Source organism: Pungitius pungitius, chromosome 15 (assembly GCF_949316345.1).
Source record: "Pungitius pungitius chromosome 15, fPunPun2.1, whole genome shotgun sequence".
NCBI lineage: Eukaryota > Metazoa > Chordata > Actinopteri > Perciformes > Gasterosteidae > Pungitius > Pungitius pungitius.
In genome coordinates, this window is record NC_084914.1 from 6,126,743 (window position 1) to 6,151,639 (window position 24,897).

At 44.6% G+C, this 24,897-nt stretch overlaps 1 protein-coding gene across 6 annotated transcripts in view; it reads left to right on the forward strand.

The window, feature by feature from the left end:
* LOC119208995 (receptor-type tyrosine-protein phosphatase mu-like) overlaps positions 1-24,897 on the forward strand; it is a 126,470-nt gene that overhangs the window by 14,817 nt on the left and 86,756 nt on the right. For all 6 annotated transcript variants that reach the window (XM_062557570.1, XM_037457871.2, XM_062557571.1 and 3 more), the window contains exons 2-3: positions 12,881-13,003; positions 23,569-23,843. In XM_062557570.1, the coding sequence (XP_062413554.1) occupies positions 12,881-13,003; positions 23,569-23,843 (398 nt within the window). The remainder of the gene's footprint in view (positions 1-12,880; positions 13,004-23,568; positions 23,844-24,897) is intronic.

A 24,897-nucleotide genomic window follows, 5' to 3' on the forward strand; every position in this document is an offset into this window, starting at 1 on the left:
CCAATTAGTGTTTATTTATGGGGGAAGTGTGTTTTTTTTTTCTCTCAATCCTGGTGCCAACAAATCTATATGCAAAAAAAAAAAAGTAAAGTTTTCCTTGACCCCTCTGACTTTGGGAATTGCAACGAGCAGAAAGGGAGGAGAAGAAAGAGAGGGTTTGACTCTTGGATGAATCAGATGACATCCCCCCCTCCCCCTCCTTCCTTCAGCTGGGTTATTGTGACTCCTTTCCTTGGTCTTCTTGTTTCTGCTGAACATATGTAAGGAACTTTGTTGACTGAGGGGGGGGGGGAATGTGATGTGAGCTAAACCTCTGTCTCCTTGGAGCGTGCAGACCCAACCTCCACCACCACCACCATCATCTGCTGCACCCCCCCCCCCCCACCCCCCTCCTCCCCTTTCGGCTGTTTCCTAGCCCTGCACTCTGGCATCCTGCCCAGATACATTGGTAGTCGTTAGTTGTCACCGGAATGATGTGACACGTCGCTCTGATTCGCGGGGCCTGTTGTTGGAAGTGATCGCTCCTGCCAAGGAGAAGCCCTCACCACGGATAAATGGACACTGAACAGCATGTGAACAGAGAGATAAAAATGGCAGGGAGAAAATAAACTAGTGTAGCTTGGCTTCTCGACACCAGCGTCTGCAGAGGGTGTTTTTAGGGGAAAAGATTTAGCGTTTTTTTTTTCTTTTTTTTTTCGCCGATTTTTAATTTATTTGTCCTTTGAGTATAAATTTTCCTGTAGTCGAGTGCTTCACTATTTACATTTTCCAACAGTTGAAAGTTTGTTTCTCAAGGTCAATGAGTGGAAAAGATACCTCCAGTCAATTCAATAAAAGACATCCGCATGAGTGAAGGAGGGATTTTTACAAGAATCAGACAAGCTGTCGACAAGAGGATGAAAAAAAAAAAAAAAAAAAAACCCAAAACCCCTGCCAGATATTCATGAGGATAACTCACAAGCGGCTGCGCTCTCCTTTGGCTTTGATTGTGAGGAAATACGCTCCTGTGTACGTCTCGTCCAAAGCGCTTCTCTCCAGCTTCCGACGTGACGTTTTCTGAGCTGCAGTGAGTGAGACATTGTGTTGGCCGGTAGATAAGAGCGGCCAGGTGACAGACAATGCCTCAGCTTCCTCTGACTTGTGGGATAAGCGCCATTCATGTCAGGCCATTTACTTTTTTTCTTTTTTTAAACGAATAGGCTGAAAAGAACTGAGACCAATTTTTTCGGGTCCTAAGCACAGTTTAGACAGAATGCAGTGGGAAGAAATTGGATTTCTTAGCATGAAAAGCATGACCTACCGCTAGTTTTTTTTTTTGCCCTGGTACCCCGCTGAACTTGAAGTTGTTGAACATGGGTTATAGATGTTGCTAGAAATATTGATGCTACTGCCCTTTGAATGCCTTTATTATCCCGCTGTGCTGCTGTATTTTGAACAGGTGTGTCAGTATGCTCCACAATACAATGTAATGTGTCAGAAGCCTTGTTTACCTGCAAGTCACCTGAGTAATACGGCTGGTTTAACCGTATTTAGCTGTTTGTTGTCATTACACAAAGCTAGAGGCATGGCTTTAAGGGTTAGGCTGGTGTATCAGTGGGCAGGACGCTACAGTTTAACCAGAATATTCAGGCAGCGAGGAGGACCCATTTTTCAGAGTATCAAAGGCTTGTGTAAACAGCTTAAACTGGAATAAGCTCACAGCCAGGTCACCCACTAGCGTGTTAGCATAGCCGCGGCGTGCCAGCCGCCGCATCAACCGCGACACAGAGTGATGCCGCTTTTCCCCGAAGGTGGAGAAAATAAAACAAAATCTAATTTCCCCCCCCCCCCCCCCCCCGCCCCCGTTTGAGCTGCTTGCCGTCAGATCGGCTCTCACAGTCGAGCCGTAGTAAACTTGTCGCCTTACTTCAGCTCCCCGCCCCCCCCCCCCCCCCCCCCCGTGTCATCTTCCATGCTACGGAGATGATTTGATTCTGTTATGAGTCATAAATTACTGCGCTATCGTGTCTTCTTCTTCTCCCGAAACCGCGGGGAAGACAGCTCTTGTCACAAGCCATTGTGGTTTGTTCCATCAGGCGGATGTCTAAGTGCCTGTGTTGTGTTCTTAGCCACTAATTAGGCCCAACCCTACAACCCCAATAACACAATTATATCTGGGGCTGCTGCTTTCCTCCACACCCACAGCAATAATGAATGAACTACAGGTTAATGAAATGTGTGTGTGAAACGGAAAGATGCCTCTCGAAGAAGTTTCATTCTGATTCATTAGGCGCGAGCCCCAGAGATGATCCCGTGCTGAATTTAACGCTTACTTTGCAACTCGTCACCTTAATCATTAGAAAACCAACGCTTGTGAATGTCAAAATGAGCCACGGCTTGTTAATTTTAATGCGGAAGATGGATAATACCTTTCGTGCGTTTCTCTTTCTTTTTAAATAGGGCTGAATGTTCCCATTTTCATTTTAGAGGAGCAAACCCATCCCAGGCGCCAGTTATCATCGTGTTCAGATTTGTCACGTTGAAGCCTGTGGGAAGTTTGCCAACGCTCAATCTGTTGGATGTGTTTGTGTATTTCTGGCATTGTTTGTTTGTTGTATGCACAGGGTTTATCCCACAGAGTGTTAGTTAAAAGTTTTGAGTGTTTTTTTTTTATTTTTTATCCACGTTTGTATTTGGAAAGGGCGCAGATTTCATTCCTGAAGATGCAAACTTTCAGTGTTCCACTGTAGTGTGTCAGGTCAGCACTGCAGATGGCCATAGCCTAAAATTCCTTTAAACATTTGGATGTTTGGAGTTATATCCACTCTGACTTGTCTAGCTGACCATATTTTGTGTCAGACCGCGGATGCCCTAATCTCTCAGATTCATCTTGCCATATGGAGGAGACTCGAGGTTATCCAACAAGCTGGGCTTCCGTTGTCGAGTGAAAAAAAAAAAAAAGTCTTCTTCTGAAGAGTCAAAATAACAGATGAAATGAAACGCTCCTCACAGAAATATGTCAGTATGAGCCCTCTATTTACTCAGACCATCTGATTCCACTGCTAGTATACACCTACGGGAGCTAGAAAGCACCAGCAGCTGCACGTTGTGTGCATTCCTACTGCACCGATGAGGAAGGTAAAACCTGTGTGACGCCTTGCAGCCCAAAAGAAACCCAAAGACACTAAGAACTGTTTGTGCCTCTCATATACTGTCTTTAGATTCCAGTCACCTAATTGGGAATCCGAATCCCTGACAAGATGTTATTATTCTTAAAAATGAGGGGAAAAGCAACACTATCTTTTGAGAAACCTGGGTTTTCTCCCAGTATCTCTCTCTCTCTCTTTCTCCCTTTCCCTCGCTAATCTCACATTGCCCGGGGGGGGGTACTTATGTGTGTTTTGTGGTTTGGTTCAATTTGTTGATCCGTGCCGCGGTGGAATTCCATCAAGGGGATAATTTCCTTTTCTCAGCTTTTGATGCAAACCTGACCCTGAACCCGGCTGCGAAGCCCTCAGACGAAGGAGCGGACGCCGCACCAAGGGGGAAGAGGAACTTCCTCCTCTTCATTTAAATCTCTTCGGGTCCACGTGTCATTAAATATTTGCCATCTGTCATTCCGTCTCCTCGCCGTCGCATCCGTGACGCTCGAGAAAGGCGCCCCGCGGCATTTCGCACGCCGTCCCAGTGGATGACGCCCCCGTGACATTTCTGAGACCATGTCGCCAGAGCCTGAACACGATGGTACCGGGGTGTGTGTGTGTGTGTGAGGGAGGGCTTTTGGCAGCTCCAACCCCCCCCCCTCGCTCCATGATTGATTTAGCTCTCCTGGCCAAACCGATATAGGCGGCGAGGCCTCCCGGAGGGGTCGAGCAGAGCGGACGGCGCGCTGTGACGTTTGACCGGATGAGACGTTCTCCTGTAACGGAGGAGTATCACGAACCTCTCTGTGGTCACTCGCTCCGATGACACGCAGACTTGAGGGATGTCACTGTTTTTTTTTATGAGTGATTGGCCTGCCGGTGGCGCGAAACAAGAATAGCTTTTTAGTCAAAAGTACTTTGGCGGATTTCGCGATGCTCAACTTTCGATCTTGATGAGAGACTTGGCGACTGTTTGAGAAAATGACGCTAAATTACACAGGTGACATTTTGAGACATATAATGTGAGTGATGACTAACTAAGGTACTCTTCTTTCTTTGCTGCTGTTGCTTTGATTACAAAGACACAATTAAGCTAAACTATATGCAGCATATGCTGTAGTATGTAATTATGGAGGTTGTACTCCTACAGTGTATTTATTCATGGAGCCAGAAAGTGTTTGGGACGGGTTGACCAGGAACTCAGTTCACCACGCCACTTTAAATTGGGACAATGTAAATGTAGAAATGTAGAAAACATGGCGTTACACTCACTTTTATCTTGAGTGTAAGATCTATGCACGTAGATGTTTGGTGCTATATACGGCTCTAACTAAACATTATATTGATTATCAAATAATCAGCCATTAATGTTGCAATTGACTATTATTTAATCATAGAGTCATTTGACCTGAAGAAAAGTCCACTAATGTTTCCTAAACCCACGTTGACGTCTTTAAATGTCCATTACTTTTCAGGTTCTTGAACATTACCTCGAACCAATCCGATTATATTGCTTCAATCGGCACATTTGCTCAACTCGCGGGACCCGACTTGTGCTCGCATGTGGCTCTCCCCAACAGTAAATCCCTAACTTCCGCCCTGCTAGAATGCGCTGGCACTGGCTTTGTGCGGACGTTTGTCACACCGGTAATGAGAGAACCCGCAGTGCAACGGGGGATCAGAGGGGGTGCTGCGCCTCAGAAGTTGGTGTGCTCTGTACTAATACCTGCGATCATTCATCCGGATAGTACCGTTGCTAGATAGTAATATCCTCCTGCAGGGTACGCTAAGATCGGAGCCCCCCTGTTGGAGCCTGAGAAGCATCTACCACCTACTTTCCTGCGATGTGTCGGGATTTGATAGTGTACTTAAATCAGAAAATAGGTCACGAGGAGGCATACCATAATTGGATTTAAAAATGTATAATATTAATGAGTGAGGGAATTCCTTTGTTTCCTTGACTTATTCGTACCACTTAACTGTCGCAATTGATAACAAACCAGCTGAAAAGTCTAATTTGTCTGAAGTTATCCTGTCACTTATTGAACAGAGGTGACGCGTACCATTATTATATTAAATTTAAAAAAAAACAACTGAAACTAATTTCCACTACATGTCATCAACAAAGCTGATTGAAAACAGACAACTTTTATTGTGAAAGGTGACAACAGAAGGGGTGGAAGAAACTTTCTGTTGCCATCCTGGTTTGAAAATACGCACCTGTGTTTTTGGTACAATATTGTGAAGGTTTTTGAATGTGTTTGGTTCAAACCTACAAGCTAAGGGAAATGAACTTGTATCTATGAATTTGTGTGTGAAAGCTCTCCAAACGTATTGGTGTGTGTGAATTGATCTCTCAGAGAAAAAGCCCCCCCCCGGTGTGTAAAGGCCCGTTTTGAGGTTCATATTGACCAGTCGTCAGTAAATTTGACAAGGGGGGGGGGGGGGGCTCAGTGCCTGATCCCCGCCATGTTGGCTGGTCATGGAGTTTTCCCTTTCAGCCAGCTGATGTACTGGGCCTCAGCGGGCAAAACAAAGGGTCTGAATGTATGTTTGAAGAGTGCAGGTGAAGACCCCCGAGATGCCACTTTGAAGAAGCTCCCGCTGTGACTGAAATCTCCTCGGGCCGCACCTGCCGGAGGCAGCGCTCAGACCGCCGCGGTGACCTTTCACCCCGGCGCCCTGGGATCCGCTTTCCACCCTGCACCGTCGTCCTGCGCCCAGCCGAGCTCGACACGGGGGCTTTCGGACGGGGGGGGAGAAGGGGGGGTTAAGTACGCCGCACATCGACAACACGTCGCGACACAAAAGCCGAGTAATGATATTTCATCAAGCTGATAATTCTGCCCCGAACGTTCAGGCTCTGCCTCGTGGCCTAGATCTCCTCTCCTCGAGAGGGATTGATTCACTCTTCTGTTCTTCTTTTTTTTTTATTTCTAATTAGCCCCGGTGATTTCCTAATTCTTTGACATTCAACCCTGAATTATTCCCTCCTCCACACATGAAAACAAGTGGACTTTTTTTACCCCCCCACATCAAGAAAACCAACAAAGCATGATAATTTGTCTTGTTTATTCCATGATCAAACATAACCGTTCTCTCCTCTGGAGGAAACCTCCCTTTGGGCTAATTTCTGGCATTGTTACTTGCATGTTTGACAAATGAGACTCTGGGAATCTTTGGGAGAATAAGTGCGTTTTGTTGGGGCTGCTGATACCTGCTGATACGGGTATTAGCATTTCATTCCTCCTCTGCTGCACTCGGGCACAACTCAAAGGTTTGCAGACTTAGGAGGTTTTGGCCGGATTGAAGGGGTTCAGTGCGAATGGTCAGAGGTGAGCCGAGGGGGGAGGGGGTTTAAGCATTGAGCCCAGATTTTCCTTTCTCTCCCCGACAAGCCTCCGTGTCCAGGTGTGGATCTTTTTCTCCCACCGGAAACTAGGGAGTTTCTTCCTCTCCTACTTTTTCATTGATTCAAGCCAGGGCCAGTGGCCCGTCCCACCTGGATCAAACGTGAATCCATGCTGGAGGAAGTTGGCCTCTGTTGTGTCGCGGATCGATGCCGGGGGGTTAATTCCATCGGCTGGAGTTGATTCTTTAGCACGGGGTTTGCATCAACAATTGCCGGGCGCGCTCAGACATTCTGCGTATTCGATGAGCAAACTTTGCTGATTTTTTATTTTTTTTACCTTGCTCTGTCACCGTTATCATTTCAATGGGAGGACAAACAAGCCTATTCTAAAATTTCTATCTATCAACGGGCATTAAGCTGAACACAAAACAGCCCTATTTTCTCTCTCTCTTTGTCCAGGGGGCAGACTGCAGCTCTCCCTCTCTGTGGATAGAGATGTGGATGCTGAGAACAAAAGGTGGAGAAGCCATTGTTAAACCAGAGTTATTGCTGTCAAGTCAGAGGCGGATGGCGCCTAAGCCACCTCTCTCTTAACCTCAGCTCTCCTCGGACTTAGCACGGGGGGCACAGCAGGGGGGGTTTCCCTTCAGTTTTCAGATATTGAAGAACGTTCAGAAATGGAATATATATTCGACATTCAGGAGCTCGTCCACCTGAGTTTAAATGAACCTCTGAACTCTATTATTTAACCTCAATATTTCTGGCATAACATCTGATATCCTGCTACTTCTACGCAGACAGACTGAAGCCCTTTTTTGTATCGCTCGTAGAAAATGACAATAGAGATCTTGCATGTTTCTGAGTTAGATTGCGTATTTATCTTAATTGGTGACTGGCAGGTTATCCGGGAAGGTTTGAATGGATGGATTTAAAGTCATTTACTGGAAGTTCTTGACAGGAGCAGTGGAAGAGAACGTCGAGCCTGGCGCTGGCACACATAGCTTCAAAATCATCTGTCAAGATTTAGCATATCTACGGAGAAAGCTGCCTGTCATCTTAGATGTACGTCGGAACCGTGCACACGAGAGGATTTGATCAGGAGCCGGGTTGTACTCGTGATTTAAAGCACACTCATTCAGTTGATGGCTGACAACACAAAGAAAACACAGAGGCTTTTATAACGTGATTGGTTTTGAGCTACACATTTTTTTTAACAATACATTTGTGCACAAATGCACAAATGTAGACAAAAATCCTCATAGCTTCATGCATCATCCTTCATTTTAAGCAACAATTGCAATGCTCTCTTTTTTTGCCCCAATTTGTCAGATGAGATTTGTCTGTCTTGTCTCTGCAAAACATTGCTGACAAGTGTATGGCTCAGTCGGGCAGATTATCAGAGGAAATCGCCACTCCAGCTTCTTTATTTCCCCCCAAAAGTGTTGAACGGGAAGAAGAGATTGATCATGATATTGAGATTGATTGTCTAAATCCCCTCCCTCAGTTCGACGTCTCCAAACAGATAGTTTATATACATGCAATCCAGTGCAGAGATAGGACTTGGCAGGAGCTGTCAATAGATAAGTGAAATAGGGTCAGAGTGAAAAGACCTATCAGTTCCTAAGGGGCTTAGCTGCAGGGTTCTGAAGCTCTAGACTGGCGGTGGTGGGAGGGAGATAGTCGACATTGGTTTTAAATTACCCAAGATTGCCTTGTGGTTTCAGTCTGCAGGAACGCCAGCAGACAAGATGTTTGTTAAAACAAGTGCAGACGTCGAGGCAGATTGGGCCAAAGAGCAGACCTGCCATTTCCCGGCCTAACAGAACAGACCGAAAAGCTGGTAATTGCAGAATTGGCAAAGAGGGCTAAGGAGATGTCGATGCAGTGATACCTGCCGCTGGGACGGGAAACGGGCTCCATTTCCCTCACTGGGAGGATATTTGATGCCATGCATACAAGCTACAAGGCACACCATGGTAATGGTAGAACTGTTATTCAGTGGCCCGTTTTCCAACGCTGTATTTGCAACCCTCAGAAAATTACTGGGTAGAAAATAACCACTAATTATGTTGTAGTTAGTAATTATTGTACGTATTCGGTACCTGCAAAGTTCAGAGTTCATGCTGTGGCCAGAAACTTTCTGGTCCTTTTTCCCTGTATTATGTCCTTTAACACAAAGGTAAAATCCACCAAATGAAAAAAATCAATCAATCAAGTCACTGCATCTGGCCAAGAAAGATATGTGCTACATAACATCATGTAAAACAGCTACTGCATTTCATTTTCACATTTATATATTTTTAAACTAAATTCACACTGTACAAAATATAAATTAGTAGACTCAAGAGTAGAGGCTTTGGGAGGTGGATTTTGTTACAATTGGACAGGCATGTCATGAAGTGTTTTTAGGAATTGAATGCTAAGCTAAGTTATTTTGATATAAGAGAGAATGTCAAACAATATCAGTTTATAGTCAATGACCTCTTTGCCCTTCCAATCAGCTTCACTCAATTTGATATGTTTCTTTACACAATGAACATCAAAATCAAATAAACCAACAATTTAATTTAGTCAAAGAAGCTTAATTTTTGCAAAGAAACAAAAATGCTGCAAACCAGAACATTGCCAATTACAACTGAACTGAACATGTTCAAAAACACCTTATTTTCCATTTAGCACCGTATCACAGATTAGCTATTTCAATATTCCATTACTACCCTCACTATCCCTCCTACACTCGTTCGCTGGCATTAAGAGGGAGGACGGCGTGAAGATCTCTCCGGTGGTACCAAACTTTGACAACACATGCACGCACACAGAAAAACACACGCACACACACACACAAACGCAGCTTTTAATGCTTAAAGTTTACTTCTGTTACAGGTGCAATAACAAAAGGCCTTTTAAGTCTGACTTGAAAATCTTTAGGAGAAATTGGCTCCAGCATTGAGGGGTTGCAGTATTGATTCTGGCCTCTGGCTCAGTCCAGGAAAAGATGGATAGATTTCTTTGAAATGCACTCTGCGTGAGAATATAAAGACCATTGTGTGTTCTCGCTCAGGAATAAATTGTTTCGTGACATATCTGGGGCCACCTTTTTAGCTTCAAGCTGCCTGCTTCTGTTGAAAGGGGGAATGTTGACAGGGTGGAGCACATTCATCTGTGGTCCCAGACTGCCCACACCTCATAGAAGCTTTTATTGAAAGTTAAATCTCCTTCAGAGAGTTGGCAGCCTCTAGTTGGGATATCTATTTCAGCAGCTGTCAGGGCTGATTATGTGGGGGGGGCTGTGCCCAACCGGGGCAGCGATATAACCCCCCTAACCGAGAGAAGGCCTATAATGACGCTATTGATTGATGCGTTCATCTGCATGCGTCTGTACAATCTCCAGACTCTGAGGCAGCAGCATCGGTATTGATGGCCTGCAACACGTGACGGCTGAAACGTTTTGGATCTGGATTCGTGGCGCTCACACGGGTTGAAGTCACACGCTCGAGCGAGCTTGTGGCCGTGTCGTTTTTCTGTTGAACAAGATGCATTAATGTTTACCTCGAGACAGAGAGGTTCTACTGAGCAGATCGATAACAAGTTGCAGGCGTTATTGGAGGCTGAAACTAAGTGCCCCGATGTAACGATCAAAGCAGCGCCAATCGGTCCGCTGCTTGCTTACGCCCTAAAGCGATGAATGCTGATAGCCCTCAGGATGAGTTTATTAATAGATAATAGCATGATTTGGGTTATAATCGCTTGTAGGATTGGATTGGTTAGCTGTATATAAAGTATGTCTTTTTTTTTGATGTTGCATTAGCTTGTGGCATCACGTAGTTGCCATGATAGTTTGATTGCAGTTGTAGGTTGAACTGCAGGTGAGCAGTGGAAACCGTGTCGATGCTACAAGCAGTTTATGTTGTTAATGTCTTATGCATCACCGAGCAACAAGAGCATCATTAATAGAACGGATCTTTGATGTCTTTGAAGGGGATAAAGTTCCCAACCAAAAGCTTCAAGCCTCTTATTTCCCTGATCAATCATTGAACACAGAGTAGACGTAAAATGAATCAAATACTTTTTAGAGGATTTCTTTCTTGCGCTTAATGTTCAAAGTGTCCCCTCCGCTCCCATTACCCACTGACTTTGAATACGTTTCCCTCCTCGCCAATGCCATCGATTGGAATACCAAACACCAATAAGAGCCCCCACTTTGGGTTCCTTTGAGCTCCGCCATGCTGCGAGAGGGAAGGTGGGCGCCACGGGGCCGAAGCATCTTGGAACTATTGAGTCAAAATATTGATGGAACAGAGCCGGTTCCCATGACGCTTCAGCCGGAGACTTGATGCTCTCCGAGTCACAACTTGCCTACACAACTCTTTTTATTTACACAGAGAGAAAGCAGGAAGTGCGTTCTCTTTTCAGCACCACCCTCGTTCATCGCACAGTCGCTCCAGAGCGGAGGAGGACAACCACAAGTGTCCTATAGTTAGCCACAGAACCTGCTCCAATTGAACCGCTGGAGGGTCAAGAGCCTACTCGGGTCGTCTTGGAAAATAGGTTTTCAACCACCTTTTACTGTTGTTGATTAACATTACAGGTTGGACAGGCTATGTGCTGTGGTGCTATATGCGGATCTTGACTGCCTCCACAGAATAAGGAATTAACTGGGACCCAATTATAGAATGGCATTTAGTGGCCGCCTGTGACTTAATGAGCTTAGAATAATAGCTTGGAGGGGAAAATGATGGTATATAGAGGTAAAGATATGGAAATAGAGGGTTAGGATCAATAGTACAGTGAATACATACTCAAATACAAGTAATGCTCCTGTATTCAAAGTTTTAGGATACTAAACGTGTTCTGCATATCCAATGTCACATCTCTAAGGGAGATGGATAGAACAATCCCCTACTTGTATAAAGCTCAAATAAAATAAATAATTTAAGCTAAATTAGACCACTTCTGACCTTTAGAAAAAGTGGATATACTTCCAATGGGCTAGTTTGTTGACTACTCTAGTTTGATGTCGCGACTATTCAGAACAATATCTGTCGCTCTTTGAATTTATATCATTTTTTTCCAACTTGGCTTGCACACAGGTAAAGCTGCAGTTACATAAGCTTCTCATCCTAACAAGTTGATTTGGAAATGTGTTATCTGGCCAAAGGAGGCAATAGATTTTTGGACAAACCCTCAACAATCCCTCAACCTTTTAGCTGTGGTACTTTGGCAATTACTTTGCTTTTTCCAAGTTCCACCCCCTCAAAAAACAGACAAAGCAGCAAATATATCATTAGTAGCTGCCCTATGGAGCTAGATATTAATTATCCTGTGTTCTCCTCGTTTGGCCACTCATTTGCGCATGTACTGTAAATGTCAGCAGAGAGATAAATGGGAAAACAAAAACCCCAGCCAGTAGCCTTTATGCAGCCGAATGTCAGAGGGACCTTGTAACAGATGAGATATTGGTTTTGAGCTGGCAGCGCGTGGATTCTGCCTCAAAGGACATTCCCAGTGGTATTGCAATTTGTATGTCTTCTGTGTTTAAAACCTTAATAGCAAGGTGCAAGCAACCCTTTCCAGGTTCTACATTTTGGATCGTGGTCGAAAGGCAAGACGTTGTGTTATCAACACAGAACCAACACAATGTATTCGAGGAGGCACAGTACCGTTTTGTCCAGTTCTGCTCCGAAATCCACCTCCCAATGTGAGAAGCCACCTTGATGTTACACAGAAAAATGTATGAAACATAACTCCCTTCCAGCCACATATTGTTCTGACATGCCCTTTTTTATTTTTTTTATTTTAGATTTATGAGTGTATTGGAAAGCCCACTGGGAGGGGATCTCAACTCTCATTCTCTGTGTGGCCTTTAAGTTGCGAGGAATAAAGGGAGTATTTGTACTAATCGATCACACGCCATCCCCGGTTGATGCCTGGCTCTAATGGTTGCTTGCTGTCATTTTGCAAGCGGCCTGTAAAAAGGATTAGAGTGGTTCTGCGGAGTAAGGGCGCATGAACAGCAAAGTTCTGCAAGCCGGCAAGGAAAATAAATCAATTTATCCCTGATGGTGATGCAGTTTTGGAACATAATGCTTAACGATGATGGAGTTTGGACACTTCATACTTGTCATTGTGAAATTGGACTGCCGTGTCACTAATGATGGTAATGTATGTTGTGCCTCCCCTACTACAGTAATCCTTCACTCTGTCTCACTTAAATGCATCTCATTGTCTGGCGGATTGCATTATGAATACCGCCGGGTAAAACACAAAAAAAAAAAAAGTGATGGGAAGTTAATTTATATATTCATTCATTTGAACAGCAAGTTAATGGAAAAAAACTGTAGAACCAAGTTAATGGGGAAGAAAAAAACCCCTGTATAAGCATATGGATCTCTTCCTTCTGTCACAGGCGAGTGTAACTTCGAGAAGCCGCTGGCAGCGTGCGGGTACAGCCAAGGGAGAGACGACGACCTCGACTGGGAGCAGGTCAACACCCGAGAGAAGCCTTCATCGGAACCGTGGATGCCCTCAGGTAAGGACGGGGTCCCTGGTTGCTCGTTGCCATGACGATTACAAATGTCCAAACATACAAGTGATTTGACTTTTTTTTTTATCAATAAAAGATGTCCGTGTGACTTCCTTCCACCCGAGGAGCCTACCACACACATCTTTGCGACGGTCACATGACCGGAGACAAACGCGCCATTTGAAATCAAAATATATCCGGATGTATTTTAATCAAAAAAAGTTCCTCAGCCGCATTGAAATTTATTAAAATTATGCTTTCGCTGCATTTTGTCTCTGTTGCACACAATTTGTCTCTTTAATGTTCCGTTGATTGCTTTTCATCTGAAATGCGGAGATATCGCCGCCGCAGAGCAGACGCCGCAGAAGGAATTAGACTAATGGAATGAAGGTTTTTTTTGTGTGTTGTAACAAAGGTGGCTTTGCAAACTAATGGATATTGTTTTCCTCCCGTATCTGACGCCTAATCTCACAAAGGCTGCATCACAGATAGATTGCACAGCCCCCCCCCAGTGACACAGGGGGGAATTAATTAGCAGGCCCTTACTAATTTTAAGCAGCCAGTGCCCAGACCTGTTTGTGTGTACATCAGAATGATGTGTGTTGAACCGCCCCAGAGAAACTACTTTCCATGCAGGGGGGGGAAGTGTCTGCTTCTCCTTTCACAATTGATTAATGTAGGGACACATGGAGGCTGGGCAAAGGTTACAGAGGAATCTGGAAAAGCCCCGACCTACAAATTAACACAGTGCACGGTCTAAATTTAACATATCTGATTAAAATCCCATGTCTGGCGAAGATGGTGTCCCTGATTGCGCTTCCCAGTCTGAGTGCTCTTCAGATCGGGTGGTTTTCTACCTCTGCAGCTGGAATCGTGCGTAATTAACAGGTTGCAGCTCTTTCTCCGTTTCTCAGTGTGAGCACTCAACCCGCCGCGCAAAATTGTAATCTTTCCTTTTTGACCGCGATGAAAGCGGAAGTGAAATGTAGTGTACTTGACGGCTGAAATTGTTTTAGGGCTACTGGAGAGGAGGGTTGATGGGTGGAAATGCATTTAGGGGAAAGGCACACTTGTGGGAAAGCTATCTCACCTCTGATTGCTGTCTCGCTCTCCACCTGTACTTACGAATCTTGACAAAACGACCCTTATCATTCTCACAGAACAGATTGTTCCAAAGCGAAGGCGTTGCTTCCTCAAACATTGGTTGAAATTGGCTGTGGACGGTATCCGTCCGATTGAGGTCGTTCTTAATGTCAATATAAATGTGTGATTTAAGGATGAAAACCTTAAGGGTTAGTAGGTGTTCTGTCAGAGACCTGGAACCTTTGACTTTCATCAGCCTTAACCATAATCTTTCCCTAACATTTAAGAAGAAGGCTCCAGTTAATCATGCGTTAATATCAACTTGTGGTTTTATTAAAGGTTAAAAGCAACACATATTTTAATATCTACACATGAAGACTTCAGGAATCCGTAGAAAAACACCCTGAACCAAAGGTGCAGGGTAGCGAACCCATCCATGAGAAGCCTTTTTGCAGAATTTGATGTCAGGACTTTTTAATCATGCAAAGCAACCACTGCAACCAAAGACCAAACGTGCCCAATTCCATCGCAATATCTCAGCAAAGGAATACCAGGAAGGGAGATCAAAATCACACGCAACGAGGAAAGCAAGCCCTATGGTCCTGCAGGGAGACTCTCGGCTGTTTACGACAATCCGCTCCCTTCCATAATTACGTCTGGGCCGAGAGAAGTCTTTTGTTTGCCCCTCAGCACAGCCCCCCCCGACTGCGTTCTGCGGCTCCTTTAGGGGTGGGGGTCCAGAACCCTCAGCAGCAGCACTGTAACTGTCGGCCCTGTTGTTACCGACGGGCCCAATGAGTCCTGGACAAGGATAATGGAAACCTTTCTAGCCCCCCCGGCCTCGGAGAACGGAGCTGGTCGCACTTCTGTCCAGAGTCAGATGTTGGTTTGGATTACACACGATTTGATGTTAACCACCACGCTGGAATCAAAGGCGCGTTTACCTAAAAAAACGCAAATTTCCGAGTTTTCACCCGCGGTGCAGTCGCCTCGGAGAACAATGACTCGAGCCTCGGTGCTGTGAGGTCTGCTGTGTGGTGCTGAGCAGGGTGTCCAGATGCCATTAAAGGCGGAAGCTGTTATTTAGCGAGCCCCAGCTGATCCAGAGGCCTCCACTTCTCCACAGTGTTGCCAGCAGCGGGCCGCCGCTCCCCCCGACTCTCCTCTGGGACTCGTTCTGGGGAATAATGGCAACAGGAGGAGGAGAAAAGAAGGTCTTCTAACTGAGATTAATTAGGGGTTTTTGTATTATACTCTGCACAAAAGCCAAAGCAGCTCCAGCTTAATGACAAATTGTTGTATTTTTAATGTGTGCTCTAAATATGTTGTGGGAGAGAACAGTGCGCGGGGGTCATTGTTTTGACAGCACATCCTTGGTCGATAATGACACCTATAGACAATAGTGAAGGATTGGAAAAAATGAGATTCTACGTAGGGTCACGGCCATTTTCTCCCCTTTCTACTTATTTCTTGTCATATTTGTAATGCGTTCATGCATATGGCTCTCGACCCCCCCCCCCCCCGGAAGGGGGCTTTCCTTAGAGTGAGGTCGCTGCTCATGGACAAGACAGGATCACTTTAAAAGTCACACTCTAGACCGTTTAGACCATTTCAATCAGGACGTAATGAATTGCCAAAGCCCCTTCGCCGTCCCTGGACAAGGAGCGCCCACTTAAAATACGAGAGGAGAGAATAGCCGTTGACTGAAGGACGTCAGAAATTTAATAAGAAATTTAAAATCACATCAGCAAAAGATGGGATTTGATGTTGAGGCGGGAAGGGCCCCCGTCTCCCGAAAATAAGCTAATTGCTTTTCAGCCATTCGCAACTTTGTGTGAAAATCGCACCTTGCGCGCGCTGTTGGCAAGGTTGTGAGGTTAAGGAGAGGCCCCATTATGTGATTAGGGCACAAAAGCAGACGGCAAATTTTCAAACGCTTGATCAATTCCCGAATTAATTCCTTGGGATGACGGACTGTAATTCCTTTTTTTAGAATGTTTCGTGGGGTTAAGAAGGGTCGCGTGGTCTGAGTAAAACTCTAAAAAAAAAAAAAAAAAATGACCATGACGGCACGCTGTGCGACCACGAAGGACGACGACACCATTTGGAGGCTGCATCTTTGCCATCGGATGCGCACAAATAAGGCTTACGATGCACATAAGCTGACCCATTTATTGCCGCGGAGCAACGATAAAGCATACTGCATATTAACATGCCATAATAGGCCATTAGGGATTGCTGTTGATTGACAGGCGGCGACAAAGGATGCTGTCATGCAACATAATAAGAGGTCAGTTGCTCCACCTGACTGAAGCGACGGGGGCTGAAACGTGCCGCGTGATGAATTACTTTGGGTGAATCTGTTTGACATCGTCACGGGGGGGGAAACTGGCAGGTCTTTTTATACGGAGGACACAAACTTATTCAGTGTTACTTTATCAGGAGCCTTTCATGTTTCAAAGGACAAAGGGAAAGTTCTGGGGAAATTGAGTGCGGGCCACATTAACAGCCGAACTCTTCACAGCGAGAGGGGTTTTTGATTGGTGACAGACAGGGAGAATAGCCCTGTCTTCATTGACATTTCCAAAGCGGCGGCCCGTGCTTTTTCCGCGGCGGTGACCTCTGTGAATTTTATTAGCAAATGAGACCTGGAGGGTTTGGGTTTAAAGAGTGCCCCTTCATTCTGATTTCCCCCACATAATGATTTTCACAGAGTTCAGGACCTAAGTGGAGGAGAAATAATGAGCGCTAGTCATTATTGCAAATTATATCCTCCGCTCAGACCATCAATCAACTGATAATTAATCTAAATACCTTCAGCCTATATACTCTGATAACTAGGATTAGACCGTACCCTACTTAGGTGAACTAAATTATATCACACTATATTTTCATTATGAATACATTTTTTTCTTCTTTTTTTTTTTTTTACAAATGCAGCCACTTAAGCAGCTGAGACGTTTTTGCCATATATATCATGCATTATTCTGCTTATGTAACCACTCTTTTCGTGTATACCTTGGTATCCTTTGTGTTATTTGTGCAATCACGTGTCTTTAAGGAACATTTTATTACATATATATTTTATTTATACACATTCCAGGTAGTGTGGGTCTTCAAGGCGTTTCATTCCCGCAGTCAAACAACGACACACAAAGTAAATGTCATAGAAAATTGTTAATGGGATTCATGTGACATTTGTTCCTGGTCCCTGTTCTCTTCCTACTTCTCTTCCAACCCCGATCCTCCTCCTGCTTTCCACAATGATTATCAAAAAAAAGTCAAAAGCCAAATAAGACACAAGACCGTTATAATCCTGAAAAGCTGTCATTTCCAAATTTAGTTTGATTGCTTAATAAAAGAAGGAGGTCATGCTATAAACCACTCTTGTTAGTCTTGGAGTGGATTATGGTCATCGTTTTCTGCCTGTTTCTTCAGGATAACGTCAGAGGAGTCATACTATATAAAAATTGACTCTAATGCTCGTTGCTCGGGTGGAAATACCAGTCTTTGGTTCTTTCGTGATTACCAGATCGTCACCAGGACTGACACAAGCGCTGTGACCAGCTCCCACCTGCGCTGCCATGGCAATGGAAGCCTTCTCCTGAAGAATGAATGGTTCATTATATCATACCAATCCTTAAAAAACACATTAACACGTTTTTTAACCAGCCTCCTGGTGAGGTTTAGGTAATATAACATCTTCAGCCTCACTATAGACGGCTAAAAAAATATTTTTTTTTATTCCACGTATCTTTCTATCTGCCAAACCCTTACACCAAGATTATCCACAATGCACTTGGACAGCCAACAGTTAGGTCAGACGTTTATTGTGCCCAATTTCTTTTCATTTTGAAAATTGTAGTGTTCAAATCAAACCCACACGAACACTGACCAATTTGGCATCATTTAGGGGCGATTGATCCAAATTCATGCAGCTCTCTCTAGGATTCTTTCAGCTTGTTCATTTACATGTAATAAAAGAATCAACAACAACACTAATTTAGTGAAATTGGGAGATTGGAAATATATTGTTAGGGGCACAACCCTGAGGTGTCAGACTAGACGCTTTACATTAGGTGCAAGCATGTCTGCACATTTTTTTCTTCATTTCATTAATAGCTGAACACAATTAACCCTTATTCTCAAGTAGCCTACTAATTACCTTAGTTTTGCCTAGTAGAAACATGCATAGTACTCAACAATACAAAACCTCGCCAAAAAAACGGTTTACCCTCATTAAAACAATTACATAAATGACGCCCCGAAGGTCTACATTTTGTTCTGTATGATATGGTCTTTTTACCAGCAAACTTTGAAATTACACCGATCACTAGACGTGCACTGATACCAGTGGTTGGATTCTGTGCTCATGTACTCGTACAGCACCAAACACTAGAAGGTTGAAGCATAAAGATTAAATCCATTTAATTGAGCTGCAACTCAGGGACACTGTCTTTGGTAGGAATGAAAATAATATTAGAATGTAAAGTCATACATTTCCATTTCACCGGTGTGCCCTTCATTTTCTGTTAAACAGCAACATACATTTCCTGTATTTAGCATTTGCAACAGGAGCATTTCATCTCTTACTAATTCATTTTTCATACCCGTCTCTCCTTGTTCTCCATGTACAGCCATCATTGTAATGGAAGGTGAAGGTGGCCTACATTGGAATAATAATAAATCTGTTCTTCTGAATACCCCAGACAATAGCCGAGCCCTGGCCTTTACAGAGTTGCAGACACGGGCCTTGAGTGTGCCGAGAGCTCTCTATTTTTAATTGGTCTTGAACACTCCATTGTTAAGGAACAAGAGATGGCGAGAGAAGGGGAGAGGGGTAGAAAAACACACCGTGTGCATCACTAGCACATTAGCACAGCACTAACACACAGTGTCATTATAATTTGCTCTTAGTCTTACTGGCTAATTAGCTTGTCGTGGTGCAGCAGGTCCTGCAGAGGATGCGGCCATTAGGATCCGAGAGCATAGGAAGGGAATTAAAATGAGTCTCATCCTGTCGTCTTCTGAATACTTGTTTTGGACAGTGACAGCGCGCTGTCCCTCACAAATACTCGCTCGTTGTGCTTCATGGTCGCCAAAAATGAGGAAAGAAAGGTCTTTTCCCCCCCTTGTTGTGTTTCGGTCCACTGACCCAAATCAAGACAATTTGTAGACCTCAAAATTGGTCGCGGTGTCATAGCTAAAGTTCTGCCACACGTCTGGTAGCAAAGACAAAATGTTCTTACATGCATTTCTGTCAGGCAGCAGCCCTTTATACTAACAGCCAATGCATTTAGCTTTTAATAGACTCAAATTGAAGACACACACAACAAGAAAAACAATTGTTTTATTAATATTTCATTAACGCAGAAATGAGTATCTGATATTCTCTAATTACCAACAAAGAGCAGTGCTGTGCGTACAGCGGATCTCCTCGCAACATTTGAAAATGAGAAGAAGTAAACAGCCTCGTTTCATCAGAGAGGAGAAGCAGTGGGGCCCGGCGTCTCTGTCGTTGTAACATGAGCTACAAATGAACAATTCATCAGCTGATTATCAGCGCTGGTTGAATTCACACAAAGACTCGCTGACATTTGCTGGAGGGAGAAAAAAAACAAAATGTTCTGGGCGCCTAAGCAGATGGCTGAATGTTATTAAAGTGACCTCCCGGCCCTCACACAGAGGCACCTGATTAACGGTGGACAAACAAGTGTCTCAAAGTCGACTCATCCCCTGCCCCTTCCACATGTACCTTACGCAATTTCCTGCGTAGCCTCAAAAATGATTATCCTCAACACTTGAATCACAGACAAACTGGAAGCGAATAATACTCTAAAAAAGCCCTGGGAGCGAACCGTGTGCTGCTCAACCAGTGAATTATAGTAGAAGGATCATGCTGTGCTGGGCAATCCATAACATCTATAACACCGCAAAGCCACAATCATCCTCCAAAATGGCTAAATCACAATTTACCTTGAATCCACACAAAAGGGGCCACTAACCTTTACCCAGCCCGACATGGTTGAAAAAAATATATATTGTCGCATAAACCACTGAAACACATCTACAAAAAAAGATGTTTTCATGTGCCAAAAAAATAAATAAACATGACTAGTTTTTTCCTGGGCTCTTCGCCACATCTCACGGTCTTCCTCGGGCAGATAGTTTGCTCAGTTGTCATGGCGATATCTCGGTTTTCCATCATGGGATCTAAGTACGGAACGTTGGAACTGTTCAGTTTCCATGGAAGCGGTCCCTCAGTTTTGATGTTCCACAATGATGACATCTGTAACATCTCCACACAACCACTCTGCAAGCTGCATCCACTGATAAACCCCGGTGGATGGAGTTGAAAGCCCTGGATAAAGCTGGAAAGTTTTAATAAAACCAAGGATTTCCTTTAATGCTCGCCTTGGTTTGAATTTCACAATTTGCTATCTCCGCCATGCCTTTTTGAGAGACAATGCCCTCAGCAGTGTGTGTGTGTGTGTGGGAGGGGTGTCTGTCCATCTGTCCATGACTCTTACCGCGTTCTACTGGCCTCGTCGGCCTCTGTGGTTTTTGGCGCTCATTCGTGAGTGGATGCGTAAGGAGCCCTTATGGTTGAGGTGATCCACAACTTCTTCTGCAGCACAAGAAATTCCTCGGACTAAAGTCGAGTTATTTTAATTTTTGACCAGTAAGAGTTTATAGTCTGACGCTAATTCAAGCCCGGCCCACGCTACCTGTGTGTCTGTTGCGGAGGATCTACAGTGCACTCGTTCCATGAGTGACACTACATAGTTTCACTGGTTTCACTGTGATGTCATTCTTACGTTAAGATCCTTTTTAACAACCACTTGCTACCACCTGACAAACAAAGCCAAGGAGGCTGACTCCGTGTCATCGCAACTCACCGCTCCTCCTCCTCCTCCTCCTCCTCCTCCTCCTCGGCTCCCTCTCCTCCTGTTTCATTGTGTAAACATGACAGAGCCCCCACTCGTTATCTGGAGCTGGAGACAGATGGAATTGCCGAGCGTCACAAGTGCAGCACAACAAGACAAGTGGGCAGGCCCGAGTCATTGATGAAACACTCAGGGACCCATCCCGCTGATTTAGCCAACGTTGTTCCCCCTTTTTAACACCGTATCTGAGCGAGTCGCCAGATGTTAAATTTAATGGCGAGAATTCCCACCCACTGCGGCTCTAGCCTTTCTTCACATGTAGGAGAGCAGAGCTTTGGCTAACAGGTTGTTGTCTCACCCCCCCCCCCCAAGCAAAACTGGCCTTCCAATCATTACCACACATACTCACCGGCCACTTTATTAGGTACACCTGTCCAACTGCTCGTTAACACTTAATTTCTAAGCAGCCAATCACATGGCGGCAACTCAGTGCATTTAGGCATGTAGACATTGTCAAGACAATCTCCTGCAGTTCAAACCGAGCATCAGTATGGGGAAGAAAGGTGATTTGAGTGACTTTGAACGTGGCATGATTGTTGGTGCCAGAAGGGCTGGTCTGAGTATTTCAGAAACTGCTAATCTACTGGGAATTTTCACGCACAACCATCTCTAGGGTTTACAGAGAATGGTCCGAAAAAGAAAAAACATCCAGTGAGCGGCAGTTCTGTGGGCGGAAATGCCTTGTTGATGCCAGAGGTCAGAGGAGAATGGCCAGACTGGTTCGAGCTGATAGAAGGGCAACAGTGACTCAAATAACCACCCGTTACAACCAAGGTGGGCATAAGAGCATCTCTGAAAGCACAGTACGTCGAACTTTGAGGCAGATGGGCTACAGCAGCAGAAGACCACACCGGGTGCCACTCCTTTCAGCTAAGAACAGGAAACTGAGGCTACAATTTGCACAAGCTCATCGAAATTGGACAATAGAAGATTGGAAAAACGTTGCCTGGTCTGATGAGTCTCGATTTCTGCTGCGACATTCGGATGGTAGGGTCAGAATTTGGCGTCTACAACATGAAAGCATGGATCCATCCTGCCTTGTATCAACGGTTCAGGCTGGTGGTGGTGGTGTCATGGTGTGGGGAATATTTTCTTGGCACTCTTTGGGCCCCTTGGTACCAATTGAGCATCGTTGCAACGCCCCAGCCTACCTGAGTATTGTTGCTGACCATGTCCATCCCTTTATGACCACAATGTACCCAACTTCTGATGGCTACTTTCAGCAGGATAAAGCGCCATGTCATAAAGCTGGAATCATCTCAGACTGGTTTCTTGAACATGACAATGAGTTCGCTGTACTCAAATGGCCTCCACAATCACCAGATCTCAATCCAATAGAGCATCTTTGGGATGTGGTGGAACGGGAGATTCGCATCATGGATGTGCAGCCGACAAATCTGCGGCAACTGTGTGATGCCATCATGTCAATATGGACCAAACTCCCTGAGGAATGCTTCCAGCACCTTGTTGAATCTATGCCACGAAGAATTGAGGCAGTTCTGAAGGCAAAAGGGGGTCCAACCCGTTACTAGCATGGGGTACCTAATAAAGTGGCCGGTGAGTGTATATTCTAACATAAACAGAGTTTTTTTTTGGCTTTGTCTCAAATGCTGTTACATTTTCATTACTGAACCGAGGTAAATGGGATGATGGCAGATAGAATGTGTTGTGCATATCCCTGAAACTTTGCCAACACAATAATTCTCACTTGTGTTTTATTGGCGAGAGGGGAGAGAATTAGATTAACCTTTAATATTGAACCAAAGCAATAAAATCTAAATGGGGCTTGGTTGGCAAATAGATTTTAACTTATTGATTTCTCATCATTTCCCTTCTCTCTGTCATTGAAGTGAAAAACACTTATCTACAACACCAAGCGTTTTTTTTGTCTTTATATTTTGATGAATTATAATGAAAAGAGAGTTTATATCAATCTGACGATAAGAGCGTTGTCTCATTAAGGGACACGAAGAATTCCCGCCGCTAACAGAAAAATATAGTGATGTACCTGCTATCTGCATACTCTCATGAGATGAGGGCTTTCTGTCAGGTAAATACCCACCTGCTTTTAATTAAGCATTGTGACGTCCAAGTTATGCACGTGATGTTGCCAGGGAACAGTAGGAGAGCACCACATTTTGTAAGATAAAATACATGCATTAATTAACACACGCATAACCTTGCATGTATCGACGTACAACACTCCTCTCCCTGTGTGTCGGTGCTTTGGCCGCCATTATTTCTGTTTCTGTATTTAGTTCTCAGATTAAGCACATTTGGGGTTTTAAAACATAATCAGGGTTTTAGAGAAAGTTAGCACCTTTTCTGGAAGGTCAGTGGTTGTTAAATACAATATCGGCATCAAACACTTACAATACCGATGTTGTATTTGACACCCAAAGCGTATAGTGAGCAATGTCCTGACAAAGAGATTCAGAGGTCATCCCTCTGACTTGTCAATGTCCAATCGGCACAAGCCGTGACCTTGAAACAGTTTGAACTCGTCTGCTCAACTCCTGAAGGCTCTCGTCCGTGTTGCAGGTTCGGCCTTCGTGATGATGAACACGTCTGGACGCTTCGCGGGGCAGAAGGCCCTACTGCTGACGCCACAGTTGAGGGAGAACGACACCCACTGCGTTACCTTCTACTACTACATAGGAGGCAGAGACAACAGCCACCCGGGTCACCTTAATGTCTATATCAAAGAAAACAACAGTCCCATGGGGACGCCTGTTTGGAACGTGTCCGCTGCAGCCACTCGCTCCTGGGGGCAGGTCGAACTGGCCATCAGCACCTACTGGCCCAACTTCTATCAGGTGAGGATGTCGTTTCTGAATCCAGCCCCCTTTTGCATAACGTCTCATCACAGAACTAGGTTGCTTTTGTAAGCAGCCCTTTATAGCCGGACCAAAGTCATTAAATCCTCTTCACTGGGTGGAGCTAAAAAAAAAAAAAAAAAAGCATTATTTGAGGAGATCCAAACAATCGCAACAATAGGCCATTCAAAACTCCTAAGGTTATTGATTTTGGGGGCCACCTCGGTATCCATGGTAATCTGTTCTCTCTCCCATCCATCTGAGACAGTTCTCTTTTTCCAATTCTGAAAACTCATTTTCACTTACCAATGCACATGACTGCTGGCAGGGCCAAGGTGATTTCACACTTGCCTGGCTATTAGTTTTCTCCGGGCTTGTACCACGAGTCCGGCGAATGTTAATTGATGCGGAGAGACCCCGTAACCCTCCCAATGGGAGACGTTCCCTTGGTAAATGATATAATTATGACCTGGCAGAGCCGAGTCCACAGTGGAGCTGAGGGGAGTCCTCCCCGCGTTGGCTCCTCAGAGCCAGCCGGATAACTCAGTTAACAAGGGACACCGCTGAGGCTCTCTCTGCGGAATGCATGATGGGAGCCTTAATGAGAGGCACATGGACAAAAGAAAGCGAGTAGAGGGGAGGGGGTGGGGGGGAGAGGAAAGAGGACGGTGACCCCTTGTGCGACATATTGATGATGATGCAAAGCCAGTCTGGTCAAATGTTTTTTTTGTTTGTGTCCGTTCATCCAATTTGCAGTCCAAGCGACAGCCCTCATCGATCCATTTTTAAATGAAGACGTGACATTTGTGGCCCGACTTGTATTTGTTCAGTTCAGACGCTGTGATTTTATTTGCAATGAAATACATTCAAATGTATGTTGCTCTGGGACGCTTGAAGTCTTCATGTGGGCGAGCGCAAAATAAAGTGTGTGCTTAGGGAAATTCCCAGCATCTGTTATCTTTAAAATCTTTGTTTTTTTTACCACAACCAAATAATAATAATGATTATAAATGTGAGGATGCTAATGAACAGTCTAGAAAATGCTTGATATTGT